This window comes from Myxine glutinosa, chromosome 1 (assembly GCF_964187855.1).
Source record: "Myxine glutinosa chromosome 1, kmMyxGlut1.1, whole genome shotgun sequence".
NCBI classification, from domain to species: domain Eukaryota; kingdom Metazoa; phylum Chordata; class Myxini; order Myxiniformes; family Myxinidae; genus Myxine; species Myxine glutinosa.
The window spans coordinates 77,732,823-77,758,810 of record NC_136261.1 but is presented as its reverse complement, the minus strand read 5'-3'; the positions used below and the strand labels follow the sequence as shown (position 1 = coordinate 77,758,810).

The 25,988-nt window shown below is 44.9% G+C and overlaps 1 protein-coding gene across 1 annotated transcript in view; it reads right to left on the bottom strand.

Annotated features, from left to right (window-relative positions):
• The window catches only part of LOC137425427 (uncharacterized), a 60,246-nt gene that overhangs the window by 24,913 nt on the left and 9,345 nt on the right, over positions 1-25,988 (bottom strand). Inside the window, exons 4-5 of the mRNA XM_078773710.1 lie at positions 25,551-25,793; positions 22,562-22,690 (exon numbers count right to left, since the gene is read on the bottom strand). Coding sequence (XP_078629836.1) covers positions 22,562-22,690; positions 25,551-25,793 — 372 coding nt within the window. The remainder of the gene's footprint in view (positions 1-22,561; positions 22,691-25,550; positions 25,794-25,988) is intronic.

Here is a 25,988-nt window from a genome sequence, read left to right as displayed (position 1 = left end):
TGTCCATGCTGGAGAATCCCTTCCACCAAACAGAGATTCTCTCATCAAACACATCATGCGTGCTAATTACCAAGCTGGTATATTTCGTCGTTGCCTAGAACAGCTGCCAGAAATTCCAGCTCCCAGTGAATCAGGATGGAAAGTTGAAGAGATTGATGGAACACCTTCTCTGGAAGTGGACTGGTGTAGTCTTCCACCTGCTCCTGATGACATCCTGGAGCTAGTACACTGTAGCTGCAAGAAGGGAAAATGTAAGCGTGCACTCAAAGATGGCGTGCAGTCAGTGGCTGACGTAACATGCTGCAGTGAGCTTGGTATGCAATGTACAGAACTCTGTAGATGCACTGGATGCGAGAATGGTGAAATTGTATCCGATGAACCAGTTGCTGAGCCAGAGGAAGGAGCTGGTTCTGATGAAGAAGAATATTGAGGTGAAGTTCCTTTTTTTGAGGTCATATGAATTTATCAATCTTCATTTTTAAAGTGTCTTTTAGGTCAAGTGCACAAATATCTTCTGCATAATTTGCGAAGCTGGCCCCTCCTAGGAATAAAATTAATTTATTCTTAAGTACAATCATTTTTTAAATGAAAGTCCTGTGTTCATGATTTCGACCTTATACCTGTGAATATAGTTAATAGTACAAATTTCTCAAACTTGAAAGCTGTAAATTGAACAATGATGTAAATTATAATGTAATGGATATCATAAACAAATTTGATTGTCTCAATTATTTATGTCTGTCTGCCTTATCCTGGCATGTATACATTATGTATTGAACATGGAAACGAAGCAAAAGTAACAGTACTCTTAAACACTGTTAATCATGCAAGCACTTTCCATGACATGCGTAATGTATACATGTTGTACTGTTTTAAATAAATAAGTTGAAAATGAATCTTCTAAAAAGTAAAAGGAGTCAGCCGTCAACTGCCACTCATTGCCATTCTTCAAATCAAAGAAGATGAACTGATCATAGAAGGTAGAAGTGAGAAGTTAATTTTAAAAAAGTAAAATAAAAATGATTTATTTGCGGCACAACATGTGTTTCAGCTGCGGCGGACCATATTTTCAGATTGGATTCATTTTCAACTTATCGCTATGACTATCTAGATACAAAAATATCATGTTTATTGGTGTATTTTAGTGAAAAGGAGGTCTAGAAACAATATCACAATCAATTTTTTTCATTTTACTCCTCAAACTATCCAGAAATAAAAGAAAATGCAGTAACGTATAGTTGATGAATATATATTTACTTGCATTTTCATCAAGTGCGCGTTAAAAATTAATGAGCACCCCTGGTGTCTGGGGACATGGTGTTTCTTGTTCAGGAGCACATCCCCAACCCATCTATAGCAATTTTAAGTAATCCCCTGCGTTGTTGCACGAAATTGTCAAATTGAGCACATTTTAGCCCTATGCCCCATGGCCTATGCATATCTGGTCACTAAATTCAACCACCAAGTTTTTTTGAGGTCAACATAGGCCAAAAGGTCAACATAGGCCAAATTTCTAAAATCCTCAATTTTCATCCAATTAATTGACTTGAAATTTGAAGAAGACTTGCATATCTGGTCACTGAATTCAACCACCAAGTATTCTTGAGGTCAACATAGGCCACAAGGTCAACATAGGCCAAATTTCTAAAATCCTCAATTTTCATCCGATTGACTTGATATTTGAAGAGGACTTGCATATCTGGTCACTGAATTCAACCACCAAGTATTTTTGAGGTCAACATAGGCCAAAATGTTAACATAGGCCAAAAGGTCAACATAGGCCAAATTTCTAAAATCCTCAATTTTCATCCAATTGACTTGAAATTTGAAGAGGACTTGCATATCTGGTCACTGAATTCAACCACCAAGTATATTTGAGGTCAACATAGGCCAAAAGGTCAACATAGGCCAAATTTCTAAAATCCTCAGTTTTCATCCAATTAATTGACTTGAAATTTGAAGAAGACTTGCATATCTGGTCACTGAATTCAACCACCAAGTATTCTTGAGGTCAACATAGGCCACAAGGTCAACATAGGCCAAATTTCTAAAATCCTCAATTTTCATCCGATTGACTTGAAATTTGAAGAGGACTTGCATATCTGGTCACTGAATTCAACCACCAATTATATTTGAGGTAAACATGGGCCAAAAGTACAACATAGGCCACATTTCTAAAATCCTCAATTTTCATCCAATTGACTTGAAATTTGAAGAGGTCTTGCATATCTGGTCACTGAATTCAACCACCAAGTATTTTTGAGGTCAACATAGGCCAAAAGGTCAACATAGGCCGAATTTCTAAAATCCTCAATTTACATCGAATTGACTTGAAAATTGAACAGCATTTGCACATTGAGCCACTAAATAGGGAAACTAACTATATTTGAGGTCAAAATGGCAAAGGTCAACTCAAGGTCAACCTTCCAAAATTATCATTTTTCATCTGAAAAATCGTCACTTTTCTTCCTGTTGACCCAAGCTTTTATCAAGATTGTCAATTTTAATCTTGATGAAATGGACCATTTGCTGTATCAATGGAATTTTTTTTCTTGGGGGTGGGGGGCGGATTTTGCAAGTATCGTGCTCCGCATGACGTCTTCTTGTTACTTGCAAAATCGAAGATTTTTCAAGTATATTGGTCGGTTGTGTTTGTGGTTCTGTCTGTCTGTTTGTTACTTGCAAAATCGAAGGTTTTTAAAGTATATTGATCGGTTGTGTTTGTGGTTCTGTGTGTCTGTTTGTCTGTCTGTTTGTCTGTTTGTTTGTCACCGGCCTACAGGTCACAATTTTCAACCGATCTTCACGAAACTTCACCAAATGGTAGAGTTGGTCAAAATCCAGAAGCCTATTGTTTTTGGGGTCAATAGGTCAAAAGGTCAACATAGGCCAAAAGGTCAACATAGGCCAAATTTCTAAAATCCTCAATTTTCATCCAATTGACTTGAAATTTGAAGAGGACTTGCATATCTGGTCACTGAATTCAACCACCAAGTATATTTGAGGTCAACATAGGCCAAATGGTCAACATAGGCCAAATTTTGAAAATCCTCAATTTTCATCCAATTGACTTGAAATTTGAAGAGGACTTGCATATCTGGTCACTGAATTCAACCACCTAGTATTCTTGAGGTCAACATAGGCCAAAAGGTCAACGTAGGCCAAAAGGTCAACGTAGGCCAAATTTCTAAAATCCTCAATTTTAATCCGATTGACTTGAAATTTGAAGAGGACTTGCATATATATCTGGTCACTGATTTCAACCACCACTATTCTTGAGGTCAACATAGGCCAAATTTCTAAAACCCTCAATTTTCATCCAATTGACTTCAAATTTGAAGAGGACTTGTATATCTGGTCACTGAATTCAACCACCAAGTATCTTTGAGGTCAACATAGGCCAAAAGGTCAACATAGGCCAAATTTCTAAATCCTCAATTTTCATCCAATTGACTTGAAATTTGAAGAGGACTTGCATATCTGGTCACTAAATAGGGAAACTATTTTTGAGGTCAAAAGGTCAAAGGTCAACTCAAGGTCAACCTTCCAAAATCATAATGTTTCATCTGAAAAATCGTTACTTTTCTTCATATTGATCCGAGCTTGGATCAAGATTGTCAATTTTAATCTTGATGAAATGGACAATTTGCTGTATCAATGGAATTTTTTTTTCTTGGGGTGGGGTTGGGGGGCGTATTTTGCAAGTATCGTGCTCCGCATGACGTCTTCTTGTTTGTTTGTTTGTTTGTTTGTGTTTGTCCGCACAGAATAAATATGATTTTCTCTGCAACCGTTGGTCCGATTGACAGGAAATTTTTCACCATAGGTGCAACTCCACCTGCAGAATTTTTTAATGATAATTATGATGTCATCGGTCACGTGGTTCGGCCGCCATCTTGGAAAAACCGAAAAAATTTGCACCTCTATATCTCCGAAAGCGCTGAATAGAAAAAATTGAGACATGGCTCATTGTAAAGAACTCTCCATGGGGAATAAAATATGTTAATGATGATGTCATAGGTGCCTCCATTATGACGTCATAATTCGACAAGCACAAAACTTCATCCGATCCAGAAGAAATTTCTTGAGCATAATCTAGGAATAAATTAGCTTCGAAAAAAAATAATGATGACGTCATCGGCCACGTGGTTCGGCCGCCATATTTGTTTCAACACAAAAGTCTTTTAAACAACAACAACAACACAACATGCATTTTAAAGGCCATTTTCCCTACTAGAGCGGGGGTTAGCCTTGCGGTCCCCATGACAATCTTCTCCATTTTGCCCTATTTTCTGCATCTCTCTTTGTTAACCCCCTTGCCCGCATTTCTTCTTCCACCATCTTTAGCCAAGTCTTTCTCGGTCTTCCCCGTCCACTACTTCCTTCTACATTCATTTCCATCACTCTTCTCAACCAGTCACTTTCATCCTTCCTCAACACATGACCAAACCATCTCAACCTGTTCCTCTTCACAGCATCAATCACAGGCTCTATTCCCATCATCTTTCGCAATTCATCATTTGTCTTCCTCTCTCTCAACGATACTTCGCACATCCGTCAAACCATTCGCATTTCCACCCTTTCCAACCTTCGTTGCTGCTCTACGTTCATTACCCATGTCTCGCTCCCATAAATCATAACACTTCTCACACATGCAGCATACACCTTTCCCTTCAGCTTCAACGACACTCCCCTCATCATCAGCACGCCACTCAGTTCCCGAAACTTCTTCCATGCACATCTCACTCCAGCAACCGTTGCCGAGTCTGATCCACCTTCTCCATTCAGCATGTCTCCGAGGTAGCAAAATGTTTTCACACCTTCCAGGTTCACGCCGTCTCCAAGATCCAACTCAACATTTCCTCCATCTGCAGCTCCCTCTGTGCACACCTTACACTTGAATGTAGCTGCCACACTGGTTAATGACCCTCTCAAACCACTACATTTTTGATGAACCCACTCAGCGCACATTGTACATTGAATGGAGTTCACTCCGACACCCTTCCTACACACAGCACAGGGCCACTTCCCAGTTCTTTCCACCTCACCACATGCTTTACCACTTGCCGTCACCTTCGTCTTTCTGATACTCACCTTCAGACCTTTTGTCTCCATACATTCCTTCCACTTGTTCATCTTTTCCTTCAGTCCATCCATACTTTCCGCAATCAATCACACCAGATCATCTGCATACAACAACCCCCACGGTAAACCCTCCTTTACGTTCTGAGCCAGCACCTCCATCACAGCTACAAATAGTAGTGGACTTAGTACCGACCCCTGATGCACTCCCACCTTCACCTCAAACTCACCACTGTTCCCGTCCTTCGTCCTTACAGCTGTGCACGCTCTTTTGTACATTGCCATCAGTACTCTGATCAACCATTCCTCCACTCCTAACTTCCTCAATGCCCATGTCAATACTTTGCGTGGGACCCTATCGAAAGCTTTCTCCAGATCAACAAACCCAAGAAACAACTTCTTCCTCTTCTCCATGTACTTCTCCTGCAACTGCCTCACAATGAAAAGCACGTCTGTCGTTCCTCTTCCTGGCATAAATCCAAACTGCATTTCGTCGATCTTCACTTTCTTCCTTATCCTCCTCTCCAGCACCCTTTCCAATACCTTCATTCCATGCTCCAATAACTTTATCGCTCGGTACGAGCCACACTCCAGAGGGTCACCTTTCCTCTTGTATAGAGGGACGAGGGTACTCAGTTCCCAATCCACTGGAATGCGGCCTTCCTTCACCACCAGATTACAGATCTATGTCATTCTCTTCACACCCCAACTTCCTGCTGCCTTCAACATATCTCCCACAACTCCCGTCGGCCCTCCCGCTTTTCTACCCTTCATTGCTTTTATCGCTTCCTCAACTTCCTTCTCAGTTATCTTCTCTGCCGGTCCTAAAACTGGGTTACTCTCTATGTTGCCATCCTATTCATTCTCTGTATTCAACAGCATTTCCATATATCTTTTCCATCTTCCTTTAATTCCATCTGGGTCGACAATGATTTGTCCCACATCATCCTTCAAGCAATTCACCCCCATCACATCACACCTCTCTTTCGCTATCTGCTTTGCAATCCTGAATACTGCTTTCTGACCCTCTTCCGAATCCAAGCGTTCTCCGAACATTTTCCTACATGCCTCCTGCGCCTTTGCTACCTCTTTCTTTGCAGCCTTCCTGGCTGCCTTATAACTTTCATGCTCTGCTGTTTCTGCTCCGGTACCCTTCGCCTTCTGCCACTCCTTGAACTTCTTCCTCTTCTCGTCAATCCTCTTTCCAACTTCATCATCCCACCACCATGTTTCCGAGTGCCTCGGTGGTCCTTTTGTCCATCCACATACCTCACCAACAGCTCCCAACAGACTAGCTTTCATTGACATCCAACCACTTTCAAGCTCAATCACATCATCCTCGACCCTACTCAGCCTCTCTTTTAATGCCTCCCTTACTGTCACCTCTTTCAACCTCCACACCTTCATTCTCGGTTGGTACTTCACCCGCCGAGGTCTCCTCGCACCTTTCACCCTTATGTCGCAGACAACCAAGTGGTGCTGTGAAACAGCCTCCTCCCCCGGGATCACCTTTGTGTCCCAGAGGTGCCCCCTATCTCGCCTACGCACCATCAGGTCGTCAACGGTTGTCGTCGCCCCACCTGATGTGTATGTAACAAGCTTATTATCCTCTTTCTGGAACTGAGTATTACAAATCAACAAATCAGCTCCATCAGCAAACTCCAAAATCCTTTCACCTTCTCCATTTCTCACACCATATCCGTAACCCCCATGAACTCCGTCAAAACCATCCATACTCCTTCCCACATGTCCATTTAGGTCTCCTCCTACCACAACAACTTCCTCATCTTTCACGTTTTCCATCAGCTTCTCTATCGCACACCAGAACTTGTCCTTCTCTTCATCGCTTCGACCAACCTGCGGAGCATATCCCGAGATGACGTTCACCAAGAGCTTTCCAATCATCATTTTCACCATCATCAACCTATCACTCACTCTAGTCACACTCACCACACTGTCTACAAACTCCTCAGAAAACAGGATACCAACACCATTCACGCCCTCCAGGCACCCTTGCCACATAAACTTGTATTTCTGTCCCTGCCTCCCCTTCACCATTCTCACACCACTTCCCTTCCATCTCGTCTCTTGCACACAACATATGTCCACTCTTCTTCTGACCAATACTTCCACCACTTCTCCTGATCTCCCTGTCATTGTCCCTACATTCCATGTCCCAAACCTCAGAAACCGATCTCCACTTCGGACTTTACCCTGCCCATATGTAGTTGTAATTGTCATGGTTCTCTTTTTGAGGCAATGTTTTTATGGCCGGATGCCCTTCCTGACGCCAACCCTCTTAGTCGTCTCTTACGACACGCAGGGATACGGTGTACCTATTCTAATCCAGGGTACCACACTGGGAAACGTTTAAAACATGGAAATTCTTGGGGGGGGGGGGGGGGGGGGCGGCGTCAGCATCACGGCTGCGGTTTAAACATATTTAAATAATATTTAAACAAAACCATGAAAAACAATCTGGGAAAAGTCTCTCAGTGAGAACGTGGATTTGAGAAAGCAGGAGCAGAGGTGGAAGAAAAACGCGATATCGGGGGCCGGGCACAAGTCGAGACGAGGAGGAGAGCGAACAAGCACGTGTCCGGGAGTAGAGAAAGAATTAATATAGAATTTTTTTTTGTTGTTGTTTATTTGTTTGTTCTGTTTTCAAAACGCTGGACAAAGGGTAAGATGTTCGTGAGAGGTAGGGGGGAGAAAAGAAAATCAAAGAAACAAGCAAATACTATGGAGGAAAGAACCCATATTCACAAAACACTGACGGGGGGGGGGGGGGGGGGAGGGAGGGAGCCTGGAGAGACCAGGCCCGCACGGGGCGCGAACAAAAAGACGACTAATCACACACAAATCTGCAACAACCACAAAACCAAAACCAAATAGAAACACACAATAACACATACACAACAAAATACCCAGCGGAAATCTGACAAAGACACGAACGGGAAAACACTCAAACTTTGATGCCATGGAGAGATCGAAGCAAGCCCCGTCGCTCGAGGGACCGGAAGTCCAAGCTCAAAAAAGTCTTTTAAAAACCACTGAAAATACATCCTGACGAGGGTTTGCAATCCCTGATTGCCCTTTTTCTTGTTCTATATGTTTTGAGTCATTCATGAACCATACACCACTTCAATCCAGTAACTTTGGAGTCACAACAAAGGGATTGCAGTTTTACGATTATATTTACTAAATTATTAGTGTTAACATTATTATTACAAAGACAATGTTACTGTGTTAAGAAACCGAGGCGAATTCCTTACTCCCGCGATACTTAGTACACCGCTTCTCATCGAGTCATCTATGAACCATACACCGCTTCAATCCAGTAACTTTGCAGTCACGACAAAGAGCTTGCAGTGTTACGATTATATTTACTACATTATTATTATCATTATTATTAATGTTATGATTATACACTACTGTATTACGATACACTACTGACTACTGTATTAATAAACCTGGGCTAATTTTTCCGAAGCAGCCTGAAGGTGAGGCATGAAACCTAAGGCCGATGCATACTGTGTCGTTGGAAGACCGATAACACCTATGCTTTCAATATTTTATGGTCATTTTAACAATCGGTTTGTTTGTGTTTCACTCTGAATGAAAAACGTAAAGGAAAAACATGGCGATTGTGATATATGACAGGTTCCACGATATGTTCGGCCGGAACGGCATATGAATCGAAATGGCGGTGTGTTGAGTCAGCCGTCGTACGCCGTAATGGCATCACAGACATAATGACATCACATCACCCCTGTCATGTGACAAGATCCTCAGCTCTGATTGGTGTACGTTTGTGAGGGACATACATACAAACACACATCCATACATATGGACAGACAAACACTGTTATAGATGGCTTTGCACTACGGGCTACGCCATAAAAAATCTGAGTAAGTAGAAATGTTAAATATAGTACATGAGGTCAGGTAAGCATTCAAATTGTTTGTAGCAAATATATTTTGCCATTTCTATTATTATTACTCAAGAAATCTAAGATTTGCAAGTACTGTTGGATCCCGACATTCGTGGGGGATACGTTCCTGAAAAATGCCGCAAATGTCGACCCATGAATGTGGGGGCATTGTTTCAATGGGAAAATGGGGATAGGTTCCCGGCAGTTCGTGATTCATAAGGGAATATCAAAAATCCTGTGAAAAACCACGAATACGCGAAGCATAGGGCCACAAATGTTGAAGAAGCAGATCAGAAAAACCGCGAAGGTCGAGTCGCGAAGGTCGAGTCACGTAGTGGGGAATGATGTATGCATACGTACAGCTGCTTTATGAGTGAGTGACCCATGGAAGATGCTTTTAGAACTGTAATGTGCACAGCTGATGGTAAATGGCTTAAGCCCTAGCTGGAAGTGTTTTTTGCTTGATGTGTGGAAGATGCTTTTAGAACTGTTGTGCGGCTGGTGGAAAATGGTTTATGCATGGCTGGAAGTGGTTTTATGCATGACGCCGTGGAAGATGCTTTTGGCAGTGTCATGCAGGCTGCTAGAAGATTTTTTTTGTTGTCGCGCCTGCGGAAAACCTAGAAAACGCGAATCACAGGGCCATGGATGCAGAAGCAGGTTGCATGTCATCAACTACAAATATGCGGGGTTCGCAAAAGTTGGGACCACGAATATCAAGGTCCGACAGTATATCAGTTGCTCTGTCTGTCTGTAAATCTGTCAATCGCCTGAAGGTCACATTTTTACTCCCATCTTCACAAAACTTCACCACCTGGTAGAGGTAGACAGAAGCAAGAAGCCTATTGGTTTGAGGTCAATTGGTCAAAATGTCAAAGGACATCACATAAAATCGTCAATTTTCATTCGATTGACTTGAAATTTGAACATAATTTGCATATTGGGTTGACCAATATGAATACGCATTGCGTAGAGTGAGAGCTTCATCGACAATGGTCAGTCGATCGAATACGCAGCCCTCACAAACATCTGTAGGCCTAGGCCTAGCTAGGCTAGGTTGATTGATCTTGGGCTTAGAATTAAAATTCAAATTAATTTTATTGAATGGATAGATTGGGATAGAATGTAGGACTTACCTACTGTCGGCTATATAGTCCAGACTTCTTGTCGACTGGACCAGGTACGGAGGTCCGACTAGCAGGTACGTACTTAGTATATAGGTCCGGTTGTGCATGCTTCAGCTCAGCTGTTCAGCATGGCCGTTCAGCATAGCCACTGGCACTGACCACTGTCTCTTGAGACTTGAGTCTTTCGATCAATCCATTCAATAAAAGAGACGTTTTTGTGTGCCAGACTAAACTGTTTCAGAAAGTTCAGTGCAACATAGTCGCAGCACATCCAATCCGTTGAATTGGACACTGATGTGCCTGACTGTGGGGCTCATGCATCTTTGTGTATTCCTGGTTTTGAAATAATCATGGATGGCAGGTGCAAAGCTCATTACGAGTGGTAACTTTGGTATTTTGTTTTCTAATGGTATTACTACTTTGGTGTCCTCTCAAAAATTTGGTCTCTGGTCATGCTGCAGTGGGGTGAAAATGCCAAAATACTTTCCCAGGCTGATCTGGGACCATATACTCGCTATCCATAATCCATACTGGCTACACCATATCCAAAATACTGGCTGAGAAATTTTTAGAAGACTGGGGTGTGGGAAGAGATGCCTTGGTTGTGACAGAATGCTTTAAAGTGCTAAATTTATTTTTAAATGTCTATTATGGATCACAGAAGAACTGCAAACAGTAGGACAGAGATATTAACAGGGCCCTACTTGCTGAGAAATGTTTAAAGACCAGAATGTGTGGGAAGAGACGTCTTGGTTGTGACGGGCAAAATGCTTTAAAACTGCTAAATTTATTTTTAAATGTCCATTATGGATCACAGAAGAACTGCAAACAGTATAGGACAGAGATATTAGGCCTAACAGGGCCCGACTTGCCAAGAAATTTTTAGAAGACCGGGGTGCGTGTGGGAAAAGAGATGCCTTGGTGACACCGACAGGTCAAAATGCTTTAAAAGTGCTAAATGTATTGCTAAATGTCTTTGGATCACAGAAGAAATGCAAACAGTAGGACAGATAAATTAGAAGACAGTGCATGATGTGTGTGAAATCTACTTGCTGGGCTGGGAAAGTTTGAGTGGATGGGACCAGGGTGGGACTCGGAGGAGACGTCTTCCTTGGTTGTGACAGGCAAAATGCTTTAAATTAGTTGAGATGAAATGTTTAAAATTGATCACAGTACAATTGCACCCTTAGAATTCCAGTGAAGTTTCGTACTACTCGTAATTTAAACAAAATATGAGAGAAACAAGTACAGATACATTCAAAGTACACCGCCCCCATGCCAAATAAATAAATATCTTCCAGCTCGGCATTGCCGGGGTGCCTCAGGGGCCCGGCGATACCGCCGTGCAGCTTAAAGAGACTGTATTGGGAGTGGTGTACACTAATTGATTAATTGCATAATTAAAATCAATAAATAATGATCATAAAATATTTTCTTAATCAATTGGCTAATAGCATACCTAAACCTCCAGTGCTTCATCCAAAGCTGTAACTTTTTGAAAATTCATTAAATGAGCCATTAATCAAAAAGTTAAACAATTAAATGATTAATCAAGAAATAATTAATCGATTAATTGATTAATCAATAAATCAAAAATATCCTTTATAGCCACATCACTTGGTCACTGTCTTGTCCAAATATCAGCTTCCTAGCTCAAAAGGCACCTGAGATATTGCCCAGATGAGAAAGCAAATAAATAAATGATTAATAATTAAAATAAATAAATAATAATCATAAAATAATTTTAAAATTAATCAATTGGCTAATAGAATACATAAACCACCACCGTTTAATCCAGATCTGTAACTTAAATGGCCTAAGGCTGTGCCTGCATTGGGGCCTACGGCTCTGCCTGCATTGGGGCCTACGGCTCTGCCTGCATTGGGGCCTACGGCTCTGCCTGCATTGGGGCCTACGGCTCTGCCTGCATTGGGGCCTACGGCTGTGCCTGCATTGGGGCCTACCGCTGTGCCTGCATTGGGGCCTAACGCTGTGCCTGCATTGGGGCCTAACGCTGTGCCTGCATTTGGGCCTACCGCTGTGCCTGCAATGGGGCCTACCGCTGTGCCTGCATTGGGGCCTACCGCTGTGCCTGCATTGGGGCCTACCGCTGTGCCTGCATTGGGGCCTACCGCTGTGCCTGCATTGGGGCCTACCGCTGTGCCTGCATTGGGGCCTTCCGCTGTGCCTGCATTTGGGCCTTCCGCTGTGCCTGCATTTGGGCCTACCGCTGTGCCTGCATTGGGGCCTACCGCTGTGCCTGCATTGAGGCCTACCGCTATGCCTGCATTAAGGCCTACCGCTGTGCCTGCATTGGGGCCTTCCGCTGTGCCTGCATTGGGGCCTACCGCTGTGCCTGCATTGGGGCCTACCGCTGTGCCTGCATTGGGGCCTACCGCTGTGCCTGCATTGGGGCCTTCCGCTGTGCCTGCATTTGGGCCTTCCGCTGTGCCTGCATTTGGGCCTACCGCTGTGCCTGCATTGGGGCCTACCGCTGTGCCTGCATTGAGGCCTACCGCTATGCCTGCATTAAGGCCTACCGCTGTGCCTGCATTGGGGCCTTCCGCTGTGCCTGCATTGGGGCCTACCGCTGTGCCTGCATTGGGGCCTACCGCTGTGCCTGCATTGGGGCCTACCGCTGTGCCTGCATTGGGGCCTTCCGCTGTGCCTGCATTTGGGCCTTCCGCTGTGCCTGCATTTGGGCCTACCGCTGTGCCTGCATTGAGGCCTACCGCTGTGCCTGCATTAAGGCCTACCGCTGTGCCTGCATTGGGGCCTTCCGCTGTGCCTGCATTGGGGCCTACCACTGTGCCTGCATTGGGGCCTACCGCTGTGCCTGCATTGGGGCCTACCGCTGTGCCTGCATTGGGGCCTACCACTGTGCCTGCATTAGGGCCTACCGCTGTGCCTGCATTGGGGCCTACCGCTGTGCCTGCATTGGGGCCTACCGCTGTGCCGGCATTGGGGCCTACCGCTGTGCCTGCATTGGGGCCTACCACTGGGCCTGCACTGGGGCCTACCACTGGGCCTGCATTGGGGCCTACCACTGGGCCTGCATTGGGGCCTTCCGCTGTGCCTGCATTGGGGCCTACGGCTGTGCCTGCATTGGGGCCTACGGCTGTGCCTGCATTAAAGCCATCCGCTGTGCCTGCATTGGGGCCTTCCGCTGTGCCTGCATTGGGGCCTTCCGCTGTGCCTGCATTTGGGCCTTCCGCTGTGCCTGCATTTGGGCCTTCCACTGTGCCTGCATTGGGGGCTACCGCTGTGCCTGCATTGGGGGCTACCGCTGTGCCTGCATTGAGGCCTACCGCTGTGCCTGCATTAAGGCCTACCACTGTGCCTGCATTGGGGCCTTCCGCTGTGCCTGCATTGGGGCCTACCGCTGTGCCTGCATTGGGGCCTAACGCTGTGCCTGCATTGGGGCCTACCGCTGTGCCTGCATTGGGGCCTACCGCTGTGCCTGCATTGGGGCCTACCGCTGTGCCTGCATTGGGGCCTACCACTGTGCCTGCATTGGGGCCTTCCGCTGTGCCTGCATTTGGGCCTTCCGCTGTGCCTGCATTTGGGCCTTCCGCTGTGCCTGCATTTGGGCCTACCGCTGTGCCTGCATTGGGGCCTTCCGCTGTGCCTGCATTGGGGCCTACCGCTGTGCCTGCATTGGGGCCTACCGCTGTGCCTGCATTGGGGCCTACCGCTGTGCCTGCATTGGGGCCTACCGCTGTGCCTGCATTGGGGCCTACCGCTGTGCCTGCATTGGGGCCTTCGGCTGTGCCTGCATTTGGGCCTTCCGCTGTGCCTGCATTTGGGCCTACCGCTGTGCCTGCATTGGGGCCTACCGCTGTGCCTGCATTGAGGCCTACCGCTATGCCTGCATTAAGGCCTACCGCTGTGCCTGAATTGGGGCCTTCCGCTGTGCCTGCATTGGGGCCTACCGCTGTGCCTGCATTGGGGCCTACCGCTGTGCCTGCATTGGGGCCTACCGCTGTGCCTGCATTGGGGCCTACCGCTGTGCCTGCATTGGGGCCTATCGCTGTGCCTGCATTGGGGCCTTCCGCTGTGCCTGCATTTGGGCCTTCCGCTGTGCCTGCATTTGGGCCTACCGCTCTGCCTGCATTGGGGCCTAACGCTGTGCCTGCATTGAGGCCTACCGCTGTGCCTGCATTAAGGCCTACCGCTGTGCCTGCATTGGGGCCTTCCGCTGTGCCTGCATTGGGGCCTACCACTGTGCCTGCATTGGGGCCTACCGCTGTGCCTGCATTGGGGCCTACCGCTGTGCCTGCATTGGGGCCTACCGCTGTGCCTGCATTGGGGCCTACCGCTGTGCTGGCATTGGGGCCTACCGCTGTGCCTGCATTGGGGCCTACCACTGGGCCTGCACTGGGGCCTACCACTGGGCCTGCATTGGGGCCTACCACTGGGCCTGCATTGGGGCCTACCGCTGTGCCTGTATTGGGGCCTACCGCTGTGCCTGCATTGGCGCCAACCGCTGTGCCTGCATTGGGGCCTACCGCTGTGCCTGCATTGGGGCCTACCGCTTGGGCATGCATTGGGGCCTACCACTGGGCCTGCACTGGGGCCTACCACTGGGCCTGCATTGGGGCCTACCACTGGGCATGCATTGGGGCCTACTCCGGGGCCTGCCTTGAATGCAGTGCTTATTAGAACTCTCGCTGCAGCTCCTCCAGTTCGGATGCCCAACCTGGCCTTGAGTTGATACGGGAGAATGCAGTACCGCTCACATCCGCATCGTCTGGGTCTCTCTTCTTCTGACATATTCAGGACCACCGGACTGTAGGTCCTCCCTTGGGGACTGACTGGAGTCCGAGGGGTTCCCTCAGGTCGCCCCGGTCCTTTACACGAGCAGCCTGGCTGCATACTCCTTCCCTCTCGTGCTGGCCTAATCTGGTTTTCCCTCTCTTCTTCCTTCTTTGTTTCCTCTTTCTTTATGCATAGAAATAGATTTTGATTGTTATAACCTATAAATAAAGCCGGTTTGATCGAATGCTTGGCCTGGTGTGCTTAAGGCCGTAACACCTTATCCTCACTCCACTCCCCCAATCCCTCAACACCTCCCCTTATCCTCGCTCCACCCACCACCTCAAATTACCCTCGCTACTACCACCGGCTCACCTTGCCCTCAGATCCCCAATACCCCCCCCACCGCCCACCTCCCAATAGGCGTTCCTTAAGAAATTAAATTAAACGCAGTTCGAGGCTATTAGGCCCAACAATCCTACGCAATGGCTGCTAACCTATGGTTGTTTGTCTGTGCTCTATATTTTCAAATGCTGAGCATAAAGTAAAAAATCAGCATGTACCATTTTTAAAGTCTGTGGTATGACTCCGCTGAGGTTGAGTTTGAACTGTTGACCACCCAATCTGGGAGTAGGCACTCTAACCATGCTATGCATCGCTCCTCCACCGCCTCCTCTTAACCTCGCTCCCCCACCTTCCCCATATCCTCATTATGCTCAAACCTGGTCACCTTTCCAATCATTTTGACTTCTCCTGCCAAGTCCTTTCATTACACAATATCGTATGCATGCCTTTGTGAAACCTTCCTGACAAATGATGTACCAGAAACCCTCAATTATTTTCATGCATACAATCCCCACTGCATAGCAGTCTGTTTCTTACACTGCAGGCAGGTGGTGTTATTGTGTATGTTCATAACACCCTCTCCCACAATCCTTGTACCTCCCTTTCTTATCTTAATCCCCTGGATTATAATTAGTTGGATTTCCACTTTGCACCAAACTCATGTTTGTGTGTTTCCTGTATGTTCCCCAAGGGACAACTACTGTCGACAAAGCCCTCACCACTGACCCCATTACCTTCTTGCCCTCCCCACATCAAGGCACATTGCTAACCTCCACTTCTTATTCCCCCCCACCCCCCCTTCTCTGACTGTGGAATCACTACTGTAAATCTCTACAGTCATGTTCTTCCTGCCACTTCTTTAAAATGGTGAGCCAACGCCATCTCGTGACATCCCCTATTCCTATTTCTTCTTCTCACATTTACTCTCCTCTTCACCTCATCTGCATTTCTCCACATTATCCTGTGTCAGCTTTTCCATTCGGCTAAAGAGTTCTTAGTCTGCTGATCCCCTCTTTCCCTCGTCATGTGCATATGTCTCTACTTATTACATTGCTCATCTGTTCATTCCTTGCTCAATTCTCCACCACTTGTCTGCCAGTTCCACTCTGCTCCATTGTTGCTGTATCGGCCTCTCACCAATCTGTCATCAGATGTTCCCTGAGCCTTGGTCTCTGTTAAAAAGCCGTTTTTTCTTGCATTAAAATAATTGTTTTGGAATAAAGTACTCAAAATATGTACAGTGCATTCAAAAAGTATTCAGACCCCTTCACTTTTTTCACATTTTGTTACGTTGCAGCCTTATGCTGAAACCGTTCAAATTCATTTTTTCCCTCATCAATCTACACTCAATACCCCATAATGACAAAGAGAAAACAGGATTTTAGAAAGTTTTGCAAATTTTTTTTTTTTTTTTAAACTGAAATATCACATTGACATAAGTATTCATACCCTTTGCTATGACACTTGAAATTTAGCTCAGGTGCCTCCCATTTCTCTTGATCATCTTTGAGATGTTTCTACACCTTGATTGGAGTCCACCTGTGATAAATTCAATTGATTGGACATGATTTGGAAAGGCACACACCTGTCTATATAAGGTCTCACAGCTGACAATGCATATCAGAGCAAAAACCAAGCCATGGTGGTCGAATGAACTGCCTGCAGAGCTCAGAGACAGGATTGTGTCGAGGCACAGATCTGGGGAAGCCGACAAAAAAAAATCTGCTGCATTGAAGGTTCCCAAGAGCATAGTGACCTCCATAATTCTTAAATGGAAGAAGTTTGGAACAACCAGACCTCTTCCTGGAGCTGGCCGCCCGGCCAAACGGAACAATCGGGGGAGAAGGGCCTTGGCAAGAGAGGTGACCAAGAACCCGATGGTCAATCTGGCTGAGCTCCAGAGATCCTGTGTGGACATGGGAGAAACTTCCAGAAGGACAACCATCACTGCAATACTCCACCGATCTGGGATTTATGGCAGAGTGGCCAGACAGAAGCCTCTCCTCAGTGAAGGACACATTAAAGACCGCTTGGAGTTTGCAAAAAAGCACCTAAAGGACTCTCAGACTGTGAGAAACAAGATTCTGTGGTCTGATGAAACCAAGATTGAACTGTTTGGCTTCCGTTTGGCTTCCGTCAATGCACTGCATGCTTATACATCCATTCAATCCCATCATTCCTCAATCTGAACATGCATGTCACGAACAGTCAAAAGAGAGTAACAGTTTTCACTGTTTAAGAACTGCTTCAAAGATGTCTCGAGGCTCATCGATCTCTCAAAGATCATCTCAACCATTCTGGCATTCTCTGCAGACTGGAATTCTCATGATCCCTAATTCTGAAAAATGAGGACAGTAACGGGGATGAAATTAAGGGTAAATAAAATCATGGAGGAAAGTTTTGCTGTACGTTCAGTGTGACGGTCGATGGACTGAGCATTTGTGTAATCAACAGATTTGGAAAATAATTTGCATGAAGAAGAGGAAAAGATAGAGACAAGGAAGAAGAAAATGTGCAGGTTTGTGTCAGACAGGTTTGGAAAATAAAACATTTTAAATTGTCATTATAAGCTTTTTAAGTAAGAAGCAAATTCGTTATTGTCAAAGGTATTGAGAATGAAAGTGCAAGTATAAGTGAAGGAATGAAATAACAGGCAGCATGGGTGATTTATTTGTGTTTAACTTTTTTTATTCCTCATTTTTGGGGGGGGGGGGGGGGATGGGGATGGGTATGGGGGCGGGAGTGGTTTGAAAAGAAGAGAAAGTAAAATAGACAAGTCAGGAGACGACGATGGTTCACGAGCGAGCGGTATTCAATGACAAAGGACAGACTATAACCGAAACAGGCCCGGACAGGCCAGGCCCGGAAATGTCAAAACGAAGGTTACTGACCTTGAAACGATTTAGAAAATAATGTATAATCAATTATGAGGTTAGTTAGCTACACAATACCGAAAACTCGGTGGAAAATGAAATGATTAAAAAAAAAAAACATGAAAAAATATATATACCTACATGAAAACTCGAGCTCTGTGGGGCTAGACACATGACATTGGCCGAACCAAATATCGAAACCCCTGTCAGATTCCGCCAAACCCCTTGGAGAAGATGTAGCTTGAACTCGATTACCCCCTAAAAAGACATCTTTTTCGGGCGTAGCTCCGCCCACAATGGGCGCAATGCGCCCACTCTAGGCAGGACACAACTAGATCATGATATCAACCTCCCAACCAAGTTTCATCAAGACCGGATGATATCATCGGGTTGTTATGGTGCGGACAGACACATACACACACACACACACACACACACACACACACACACACAGACACAGACACACACACATGACAAATGTAGTGGTCACTTGATAACTCGTGCACCAAAAGTAGAGAAGCGTAAAAGGAGAACACCCAAGACAAAATAAACCTTATGATACACGTGTCAGTCTTGAGACAAAGCGATACACTCCCTCATGGAGGCCTTGGATAGGCCAAACATCTGAACTCGGATTAGATGATACACACCCAAAAGGTACAGATAAGACAAGGGAATCGGTTCAAAACACAGATAAAAACACATGGATTAAATGACAACAGAAAAACAGGACAGATCTGGTGTGGAATTCTTAGCATTGATGAGCTTCAACGAAGGAAGTAAAAACCAACATTTCAGCAAGCTAACACCAGGAACCAGAAAAAAGACCGAGAAGGTAGAGAGAGTTCTCACCCGAGAAGGTTCCTTCTCACCCAAGAAGGGAAAGAAAGTTCTGTCAGGCTTTGACCCTGCTTTGGCAACAGGCCTAGATGGCATCAATACCCCTGTTCTCAAATTGTGCTTTGCCATTCTTGATCCCCCTCTGTCTGCCCTATTCATTCTGCCCTTATCATTTGGCTGTCTCCCCTCTACATGGATATCAGCAAACAACACTCCATCTTCAATAAGGGTGCAAAAACTGACACTGCCAACTACAGGCCAATAAGCTTGCTTCCAATTGCCAGCTGTCATGGAAGGAATCATTGCTTCCAATGTCAAATATTTCCTGTTTCCAAACATGATCTCTGACCATCATTTTGGATTCTCTCCCAGTCACAACGTTGGACATGTTTCTGCTCCTTTCTCAGCAATGGCTGGAGGCCTTCAATCTCAAACAAGGGGCGAGGTCCACCTCCCTGGACATATCGTGGGTATTCAAAACAATAAGACATCCTGCTTTGTTTGCCAAGCTCTCTGCCTGTGACTTAAATGGCCTTCTTCATTCCTGGATTTCTGACTTCCATAATTCATGTAGTCAGTGCTGCCACCAAAGGAACCCTCACATCCCCTCTCCCAGTGGAGTCCTGTGTTACCCAAGGCATTATTTTATGCCCAGTGTTGTTCCTCATCGATATTAATGCCCTCTCCAATGCTCTGGAAACCACTTCCTTTTTGCAGAATATACCACATTGTGTCGGACTACATCTCTCTGTTAGGTAGACAGCAGCTGAATCTCTTTCTGCTGATCTTAAAATAATTAGACTCTGGTCTGATAAATGGAACATGCCCTTCAATCTTACCCTATCACTCCGGAATGATCATTAAACTTACACACCATTCTATTTCCTTGGTCATCCACTGGAGGGGGTTCAGTCTCTTGAACTCCCGAGACCTTACCATGATACCCATGAGCTTTCCTGGACCGATCACAGAGCAACACTGGCCTCCAAAACCAGCAACAGATTGGGCATCCTCCATTGAGCCCAATCTTTCCATGGAAAAATTAGAGATACTCACCAGTCAAACAAGGCCTTTTTCCAAAGCACATTGGAGTCCTGCTCTCTGCCATGCGCTGGTGCCCCAGTATCACATCTGTCTCTACTGGATTCTGTGGCATCTATAGCTCTCATAATTATTGGAATTTCCTGTGATGAGGCTGAAGCACAAAGTTTGTTGCTCAGACATCACAAGCAGGGTTGGTGGTCCCTCTGTTTTCTACTGATTAATCTCCAACGTTGCCTCCCCAGCAACTGCAGGACGTATGCATTCTTCCATTAACCCCCTCCAAGTTAAACTTCCAAATGTAGGCTGACTGCACACCTTAAATTTTTTGTTCCTCACTTCTCCCATCTATTGAACCACCTTCCAGAGGTCATTCTGTTGTACTCTTTCCTCCAGGACTTCAGCAGTGCATCGTTATAGCTTGTCATCCCTAATTCTGAACCAGGATCTTTATTACCCCAATTGACCTTACCTAACTCAACCATTTTGCTTCTAATTTCCTCCATGCCTTCCTGTTTGTTCATTTCCTTGAGGTTCATCCCATTGTCAGTTCTACCTTGCTCTGCCATGAGCCTTACTTCTATAAAGATATAAATAACTAGAACTGACTCTTCGACGTCGACCGATATGCTTCCGCCCACATTATTACATCATTATACATACGTGTACCAAGTTTGATTTAAATCCATTCAGCTGTTCTCAAGTATCACATTTTTACCTGGCATGACCTCTGACCTTTGATGCCAAAATCGAATCAGTTAATCTTTGCGTCAAAATGTGTACTTATACAAAGTTTGGTCAAAATCCCATCACTGGTTCACAAGTTAGCTCGGTAACAGAATTTCTACCTCACAGGACCACTGACCTTTGACCTATTGACCCAATAATCTAATCAGTTCATCTTTGCATCATTATACATACTTGTACCGAGTTTGACTTACCGTATATACTTGTGTACAAGTCGAGTTTTTGAGGTTATTTTTATGGCCGAAATTTCGGGGGTCGTCTTATGCACGAGTAATGTTTTGTGGGATCGACAAACTCAACATGATTGGGATGATTCTGTGTTGCTCCTCTGGTTATGATGTATCCATTCCGACGGTCCTCCTGGACCCATTCTGCTACATTGTTGTACAACTCCAGGCCCATTCTCATCTTCCCCAGGTTGGCACGTTTGTTCTTAGGCATGATTTGCAGTTTGGTTTCAATCTTCTTCCAATCTCAAACCATCTTTTCGGAGACCCCGAACTCTCGTGCAGCAGCACAGTTATTTGTCTTTTTCGCATAGTCGAGGACTTTCAGCTTGAACTGAGCAGTGTATTTCGATCGCTTTGGCATCTTGACGGGTTATGATTTCTAACCTGACAGGCAGGGTGTTTATAGCAAAACCGGCTCTTTATGCTTTTACGCCCCATAGGGGGCTTAAAAGCATAAAGATGTTTGTTGGTGTTACCTTAATGAGTGGACAACTTTAATTACACTGTAATAAAACAGTCTTCATTTATTATTAAAACTATTGTAATTTAATATTAGTAATAATAAATGAATACTGTTAAATATGGTTAAATACATTCGGATTCATTTTCAATAAGGAAGTGAGTCTTGATCGGCGACAGAGACTAGTACCGGTAAAATAACTCGGACACCACTTCCTGGTTCGTGATTCCGAGAAATGCCTAGTCCTGCGCACACTAGCGATGTTTCTAGTCTTGCTTGTTGGCTGGCTCGGATGCAAAGCATGCGCCTGTGAAAATATGTTAGGTAAAAAACTGGGGCCGTCTTATACACGGACGACCACCTTTAGAGGCCATTTTTCCCCACAGAGCAGGGGTTGGCCTTTTTCAGGCACCGTGGTCCCCTTTTTTGAAGCAATGTTTTATGGCCGGATGCCCTTCCTGCCACCAACCCTGTTAGTCACCTCTTGTGACAAACACGGAATTACCAGTGAACTGGTACTCAATTCGCCGACCTCGGAAGGATGACAGGCTGAGTCAACCCCCCTGGCGTTAATTCAACGATCGACCAGGATTCAAACCCAGGAACCTAGGATCCCAAGCCGGCTCCCTAACCGCTAAGCCAACACCAGGCTACGTCTACGTCCAGGTTCCAGGATACGTCTTATACACGGGATATATGAAAAATAGCTGACTTTTTCGGCAAAAAGTTGGGGTCGACTTATACATGGGATCGTCTTGTACTCGAGTACATACGGCAATTTCCTTCAGCCGTTCTTAAGTTATCGTGGTAACGAACACCCATCACGGACAGACGGATGGACAAACAGCCAAAAAACATCATGCCTTTGGCGACTTCGTCGGCACATACATAAAAACAAGCTATTTCACAATAACACAATTTCTGAAAATTTATGGACACCATCAAGCTTAACAATGACATCATGAGGAAGGTCATCCCAGCACTAATGAAGAGACCACAAAACGCACTTACGTTAAAGGCTAAGACCAGGACAGAACATGACTAGGTCTAGGGCACACAAACAAAGAATGGAAAAGTTGACAACAAGCTATCATTATCTTTTAGCGAGGAAAAACAAACAAACTTGCCTTGTGTAGATTCGGAACCCTCCTGTTCCAAAACAACTTCTATTTCAGCATCCTCGAGTGCTGCATTTTCCACATGCAATGCCTCATATTCTTGGTCAGCACTCAAAGAATCCATAAGATCTTGTTCTTCTGCCAAAAAAATTCCAATTTTAACACAGGTTAGGAGAACAAAGGTGCATTGCAGGAATCACCGAGATATAAGCATATCAATAACAACTTATGGCATCAGCATGTACACAGAGAAATTTTGTTCTCACATAGATTTATCAACATTTTCATAAATTTGGCAGAATGATCAATGAAACGTTTTTGGCCCCTCTCTTGTTGTCTCTTGCGGCAATTGGGGCATCCATGCCTGATTATAATAACTCAAGACAATTCTACCCTGGATCGGTAGCTCCTCCAGCTCAAAAATATTGCACTTAGTTTTGAACATGTTTCTCATCACACACACAGTATGTCTATATATATACACAGTGCATTCAGGAAGTATTCAGACCCCTTCACTTTTTTCACATTGTGTTATGTTGCAGCCTTATGCTGAAATCGTTTCAATTCATTTTTTTCCCTCATCAATCTACACTCAATACCCCATAATGACAAAGAGAAAACAGGATTTTAGAAAGTTTAGCAAATTAATTAAAAAGAAAAAACTGAAATATCACTGACATAAGTATTCATACCCTTTGCTATGACACTTGAAATTTAGCTCAGGTGCCTCCCATTTCCCTTGATAATCTTTGAGATGGTTCTACACCTTGATTGGAGTCCGCCTGTGGTAAATTCAATTGATTGGACATGATTTGGAAAGGTACACACCTGTCTATATAAGGTCTCACAGCTGACAATGCATATCAGAGCAATCACCAAGCCATGAGGTCGAAGGAACTGCCTGCAGAGCTCAGAGACAGGATTGTGTCGAGGCACAGATTTGGGGAAGCCTACAAAAAAAGTTCTGCTGCATTGAAGGTTCCGAAGAGCACAGTGGCCTCCATAATTCTTAAATGGAAGAAGTTTGGACCAACCAGGACTCTTCCTCGAGCTGGCCGCCCGGCCAAACTGAGCAATCGGGGGAGAAGGGCCTTGGTAAGAGAGGTGACCAAGAACCAGATGGTCACTCTGGCTGAGCTCCAGAGATCCTGTGTGGAGATGGAAGAAACTTCCAGGACACCCATCACTGCAACACTCCACCGATCTGGGCTTTATGGCAGAGTGGCCAGACGGAAGCCTCTCCTCAGTGAAAGACACATGAAAGCCTGCTTGGAGTTTGCAAAAAAGCAACTTAAGGACTCTCAGACTGTGAGAAACAAGATTCTGTAGTCTGATGAAACCAAGATTGAACCATTTGGCTTCCATCTGGCCACTCTGCTATAAAACCCAGATCGGTGGAGTGTTGCAGTGATGGTTGTCCAACTGGAAGTTTATCCCATCTCCACACAGGATCACTGGAGCTCAGCCAGAGTGACCATCGGGTTTTTGGTCACCTCTCTTACCAAGGCCCTTCTCCCCCGATTGCTCAGTTTGGCCGGGCGGCCAGCTCTAGGAAGAGTCCTGGTCGTTCCAAACTTCTTCCATTTAAGAATTATGGAGGCCACTGTGTTCTTGGGAACCTTCAATACAGCAGAAATTTTTTTGTAGGCTTCCCCAAATCTGTGCCTCGACACAATCCCATCTATGAGCTCTGCCGGCAGTTCCTTCGACCTTATGGCTTGCTTTTTGCTCCGATACCTTATATAAACAGGTGTGTGCCTTTCCAAATCATGTCCAATCAATTGAATTTACCACAGATGGACTCCAATCAAGGTGTAGAAACATCTCAAAGATTATCCAGAGAAATGGGAGGCACCTGAGCTAAATTTCAAGTGTCATAATAATGGGTCTGAATACTTATGTCAATGTGATATTTCAGTTTGTTTTTTTTAATAAATTTGCAAAACTTTCTAAAATCCTGTTTTCTCTTTGTCATTATGGGGTATTGAGTGTCGATTGATGAGGGAAAAAATGAATTTAAACGATTTCAGCATAAGGCTGCAACATAACAAAATGTGAAAAAAGTGAAGGGGTCTGAATACTTTCTGAATGCACTGTATGTATGTATGTATGTATGTATGTATGTATGTATATATATATATATAGTCCCCTTGGTTCTATGCAGGCAGAATGTTGTATCAATGGTGGCACCGTCCCTTGGATGGGATGTTAAGCTGGGTGTCCTCCAGGAAGGATGGGTTGCCACTAGTGAAAGTTGAAGGGGCCACATGTACTTCACAAAAGTTGACTACATCGGCACCCTGAGAAGACTCCAAATTCCTGCTCTGAGTACCATTGGGAAAATAATGGCAAACCACCAAGTGTAAACTTTGCCAGAATGCTTCATTAACAAGGACCTGCCTTTGAGCAGACTACGAAGGTTGAAGACCACTATTCTCTTCCATGATGCTGCTAACATAGCCTTCAGCAAGGGCAGGATTTCTGGTTGGGGTCGGGGGCACAATATGTTCTGCTATTTTCAAAAGGTACCAAGGGATCTTCAAAATCCACAAAGTAAATGCAGGCAGATGAGAGCTGAATTAACATCCCTCAGGACAGCACACTCAATGATGAACTCATTGATGTATGTGAACCACCAGGTTGACAGTTTAAAGCCTGACTGGGATTAAAATGCAGAATAGATAGCTCAAAGGAAGTACGCTACCTCTGAGCTCTCCAGAGTATCCTGTATGAAGTGGCCAAATCTGAATACAAATTGGTTCAGAAGCAGAAAGTTATTACCATTTCAAACTATTCAAAACATTTTTTCTACGTTAAACAAACACATTACAAACAAGCAAACAAAAGAAAATACTATTTATTAATTTTTACAAACGTGCACTGTTTCTACTTCAATGCATCCAATGAATAAACAATCCAAAAGACTTTCCAGAACAGTGCGTTTTATACAAAAGTGAATAAATAATTGTTTTCGATGCTGTTTGGGTGCCTGACTGACCCAAATCCACGCCATCAAGCTGCCACGGATCCGGTTCCTCTCCAGGTTCCAATTTAATTTCCCGAATACGAATACCAGGCCCATAGATGCTGTTGACTTCATCTTCATCTAGTGCTGGCTCATTTCCCTCCGGCGTCAGTTCATTTGCATCTTGCGGGAGCTCATTTCCATCCAGTAGCGAGTCGCTTGCATCCAGGAGCGAATCACTTCCACCCAAAACTCGAACTGACGTGATTTGGTCATCTGATGAAAAAGCAGATATTGTGATCCACTTTGGGGGATTGAAAGTTGACATTTTGGGGAAGGGAATGGCCGCACGTTATTCAAATACCTTCTACTTTAAAGCAGGGGACTGATCGAGCCAATAATGACACAGCGAGAAGAAAATACCAGCACATGTGAAAACTCCTTAACGCATGAAGTTAGGGAGGTTGGAGG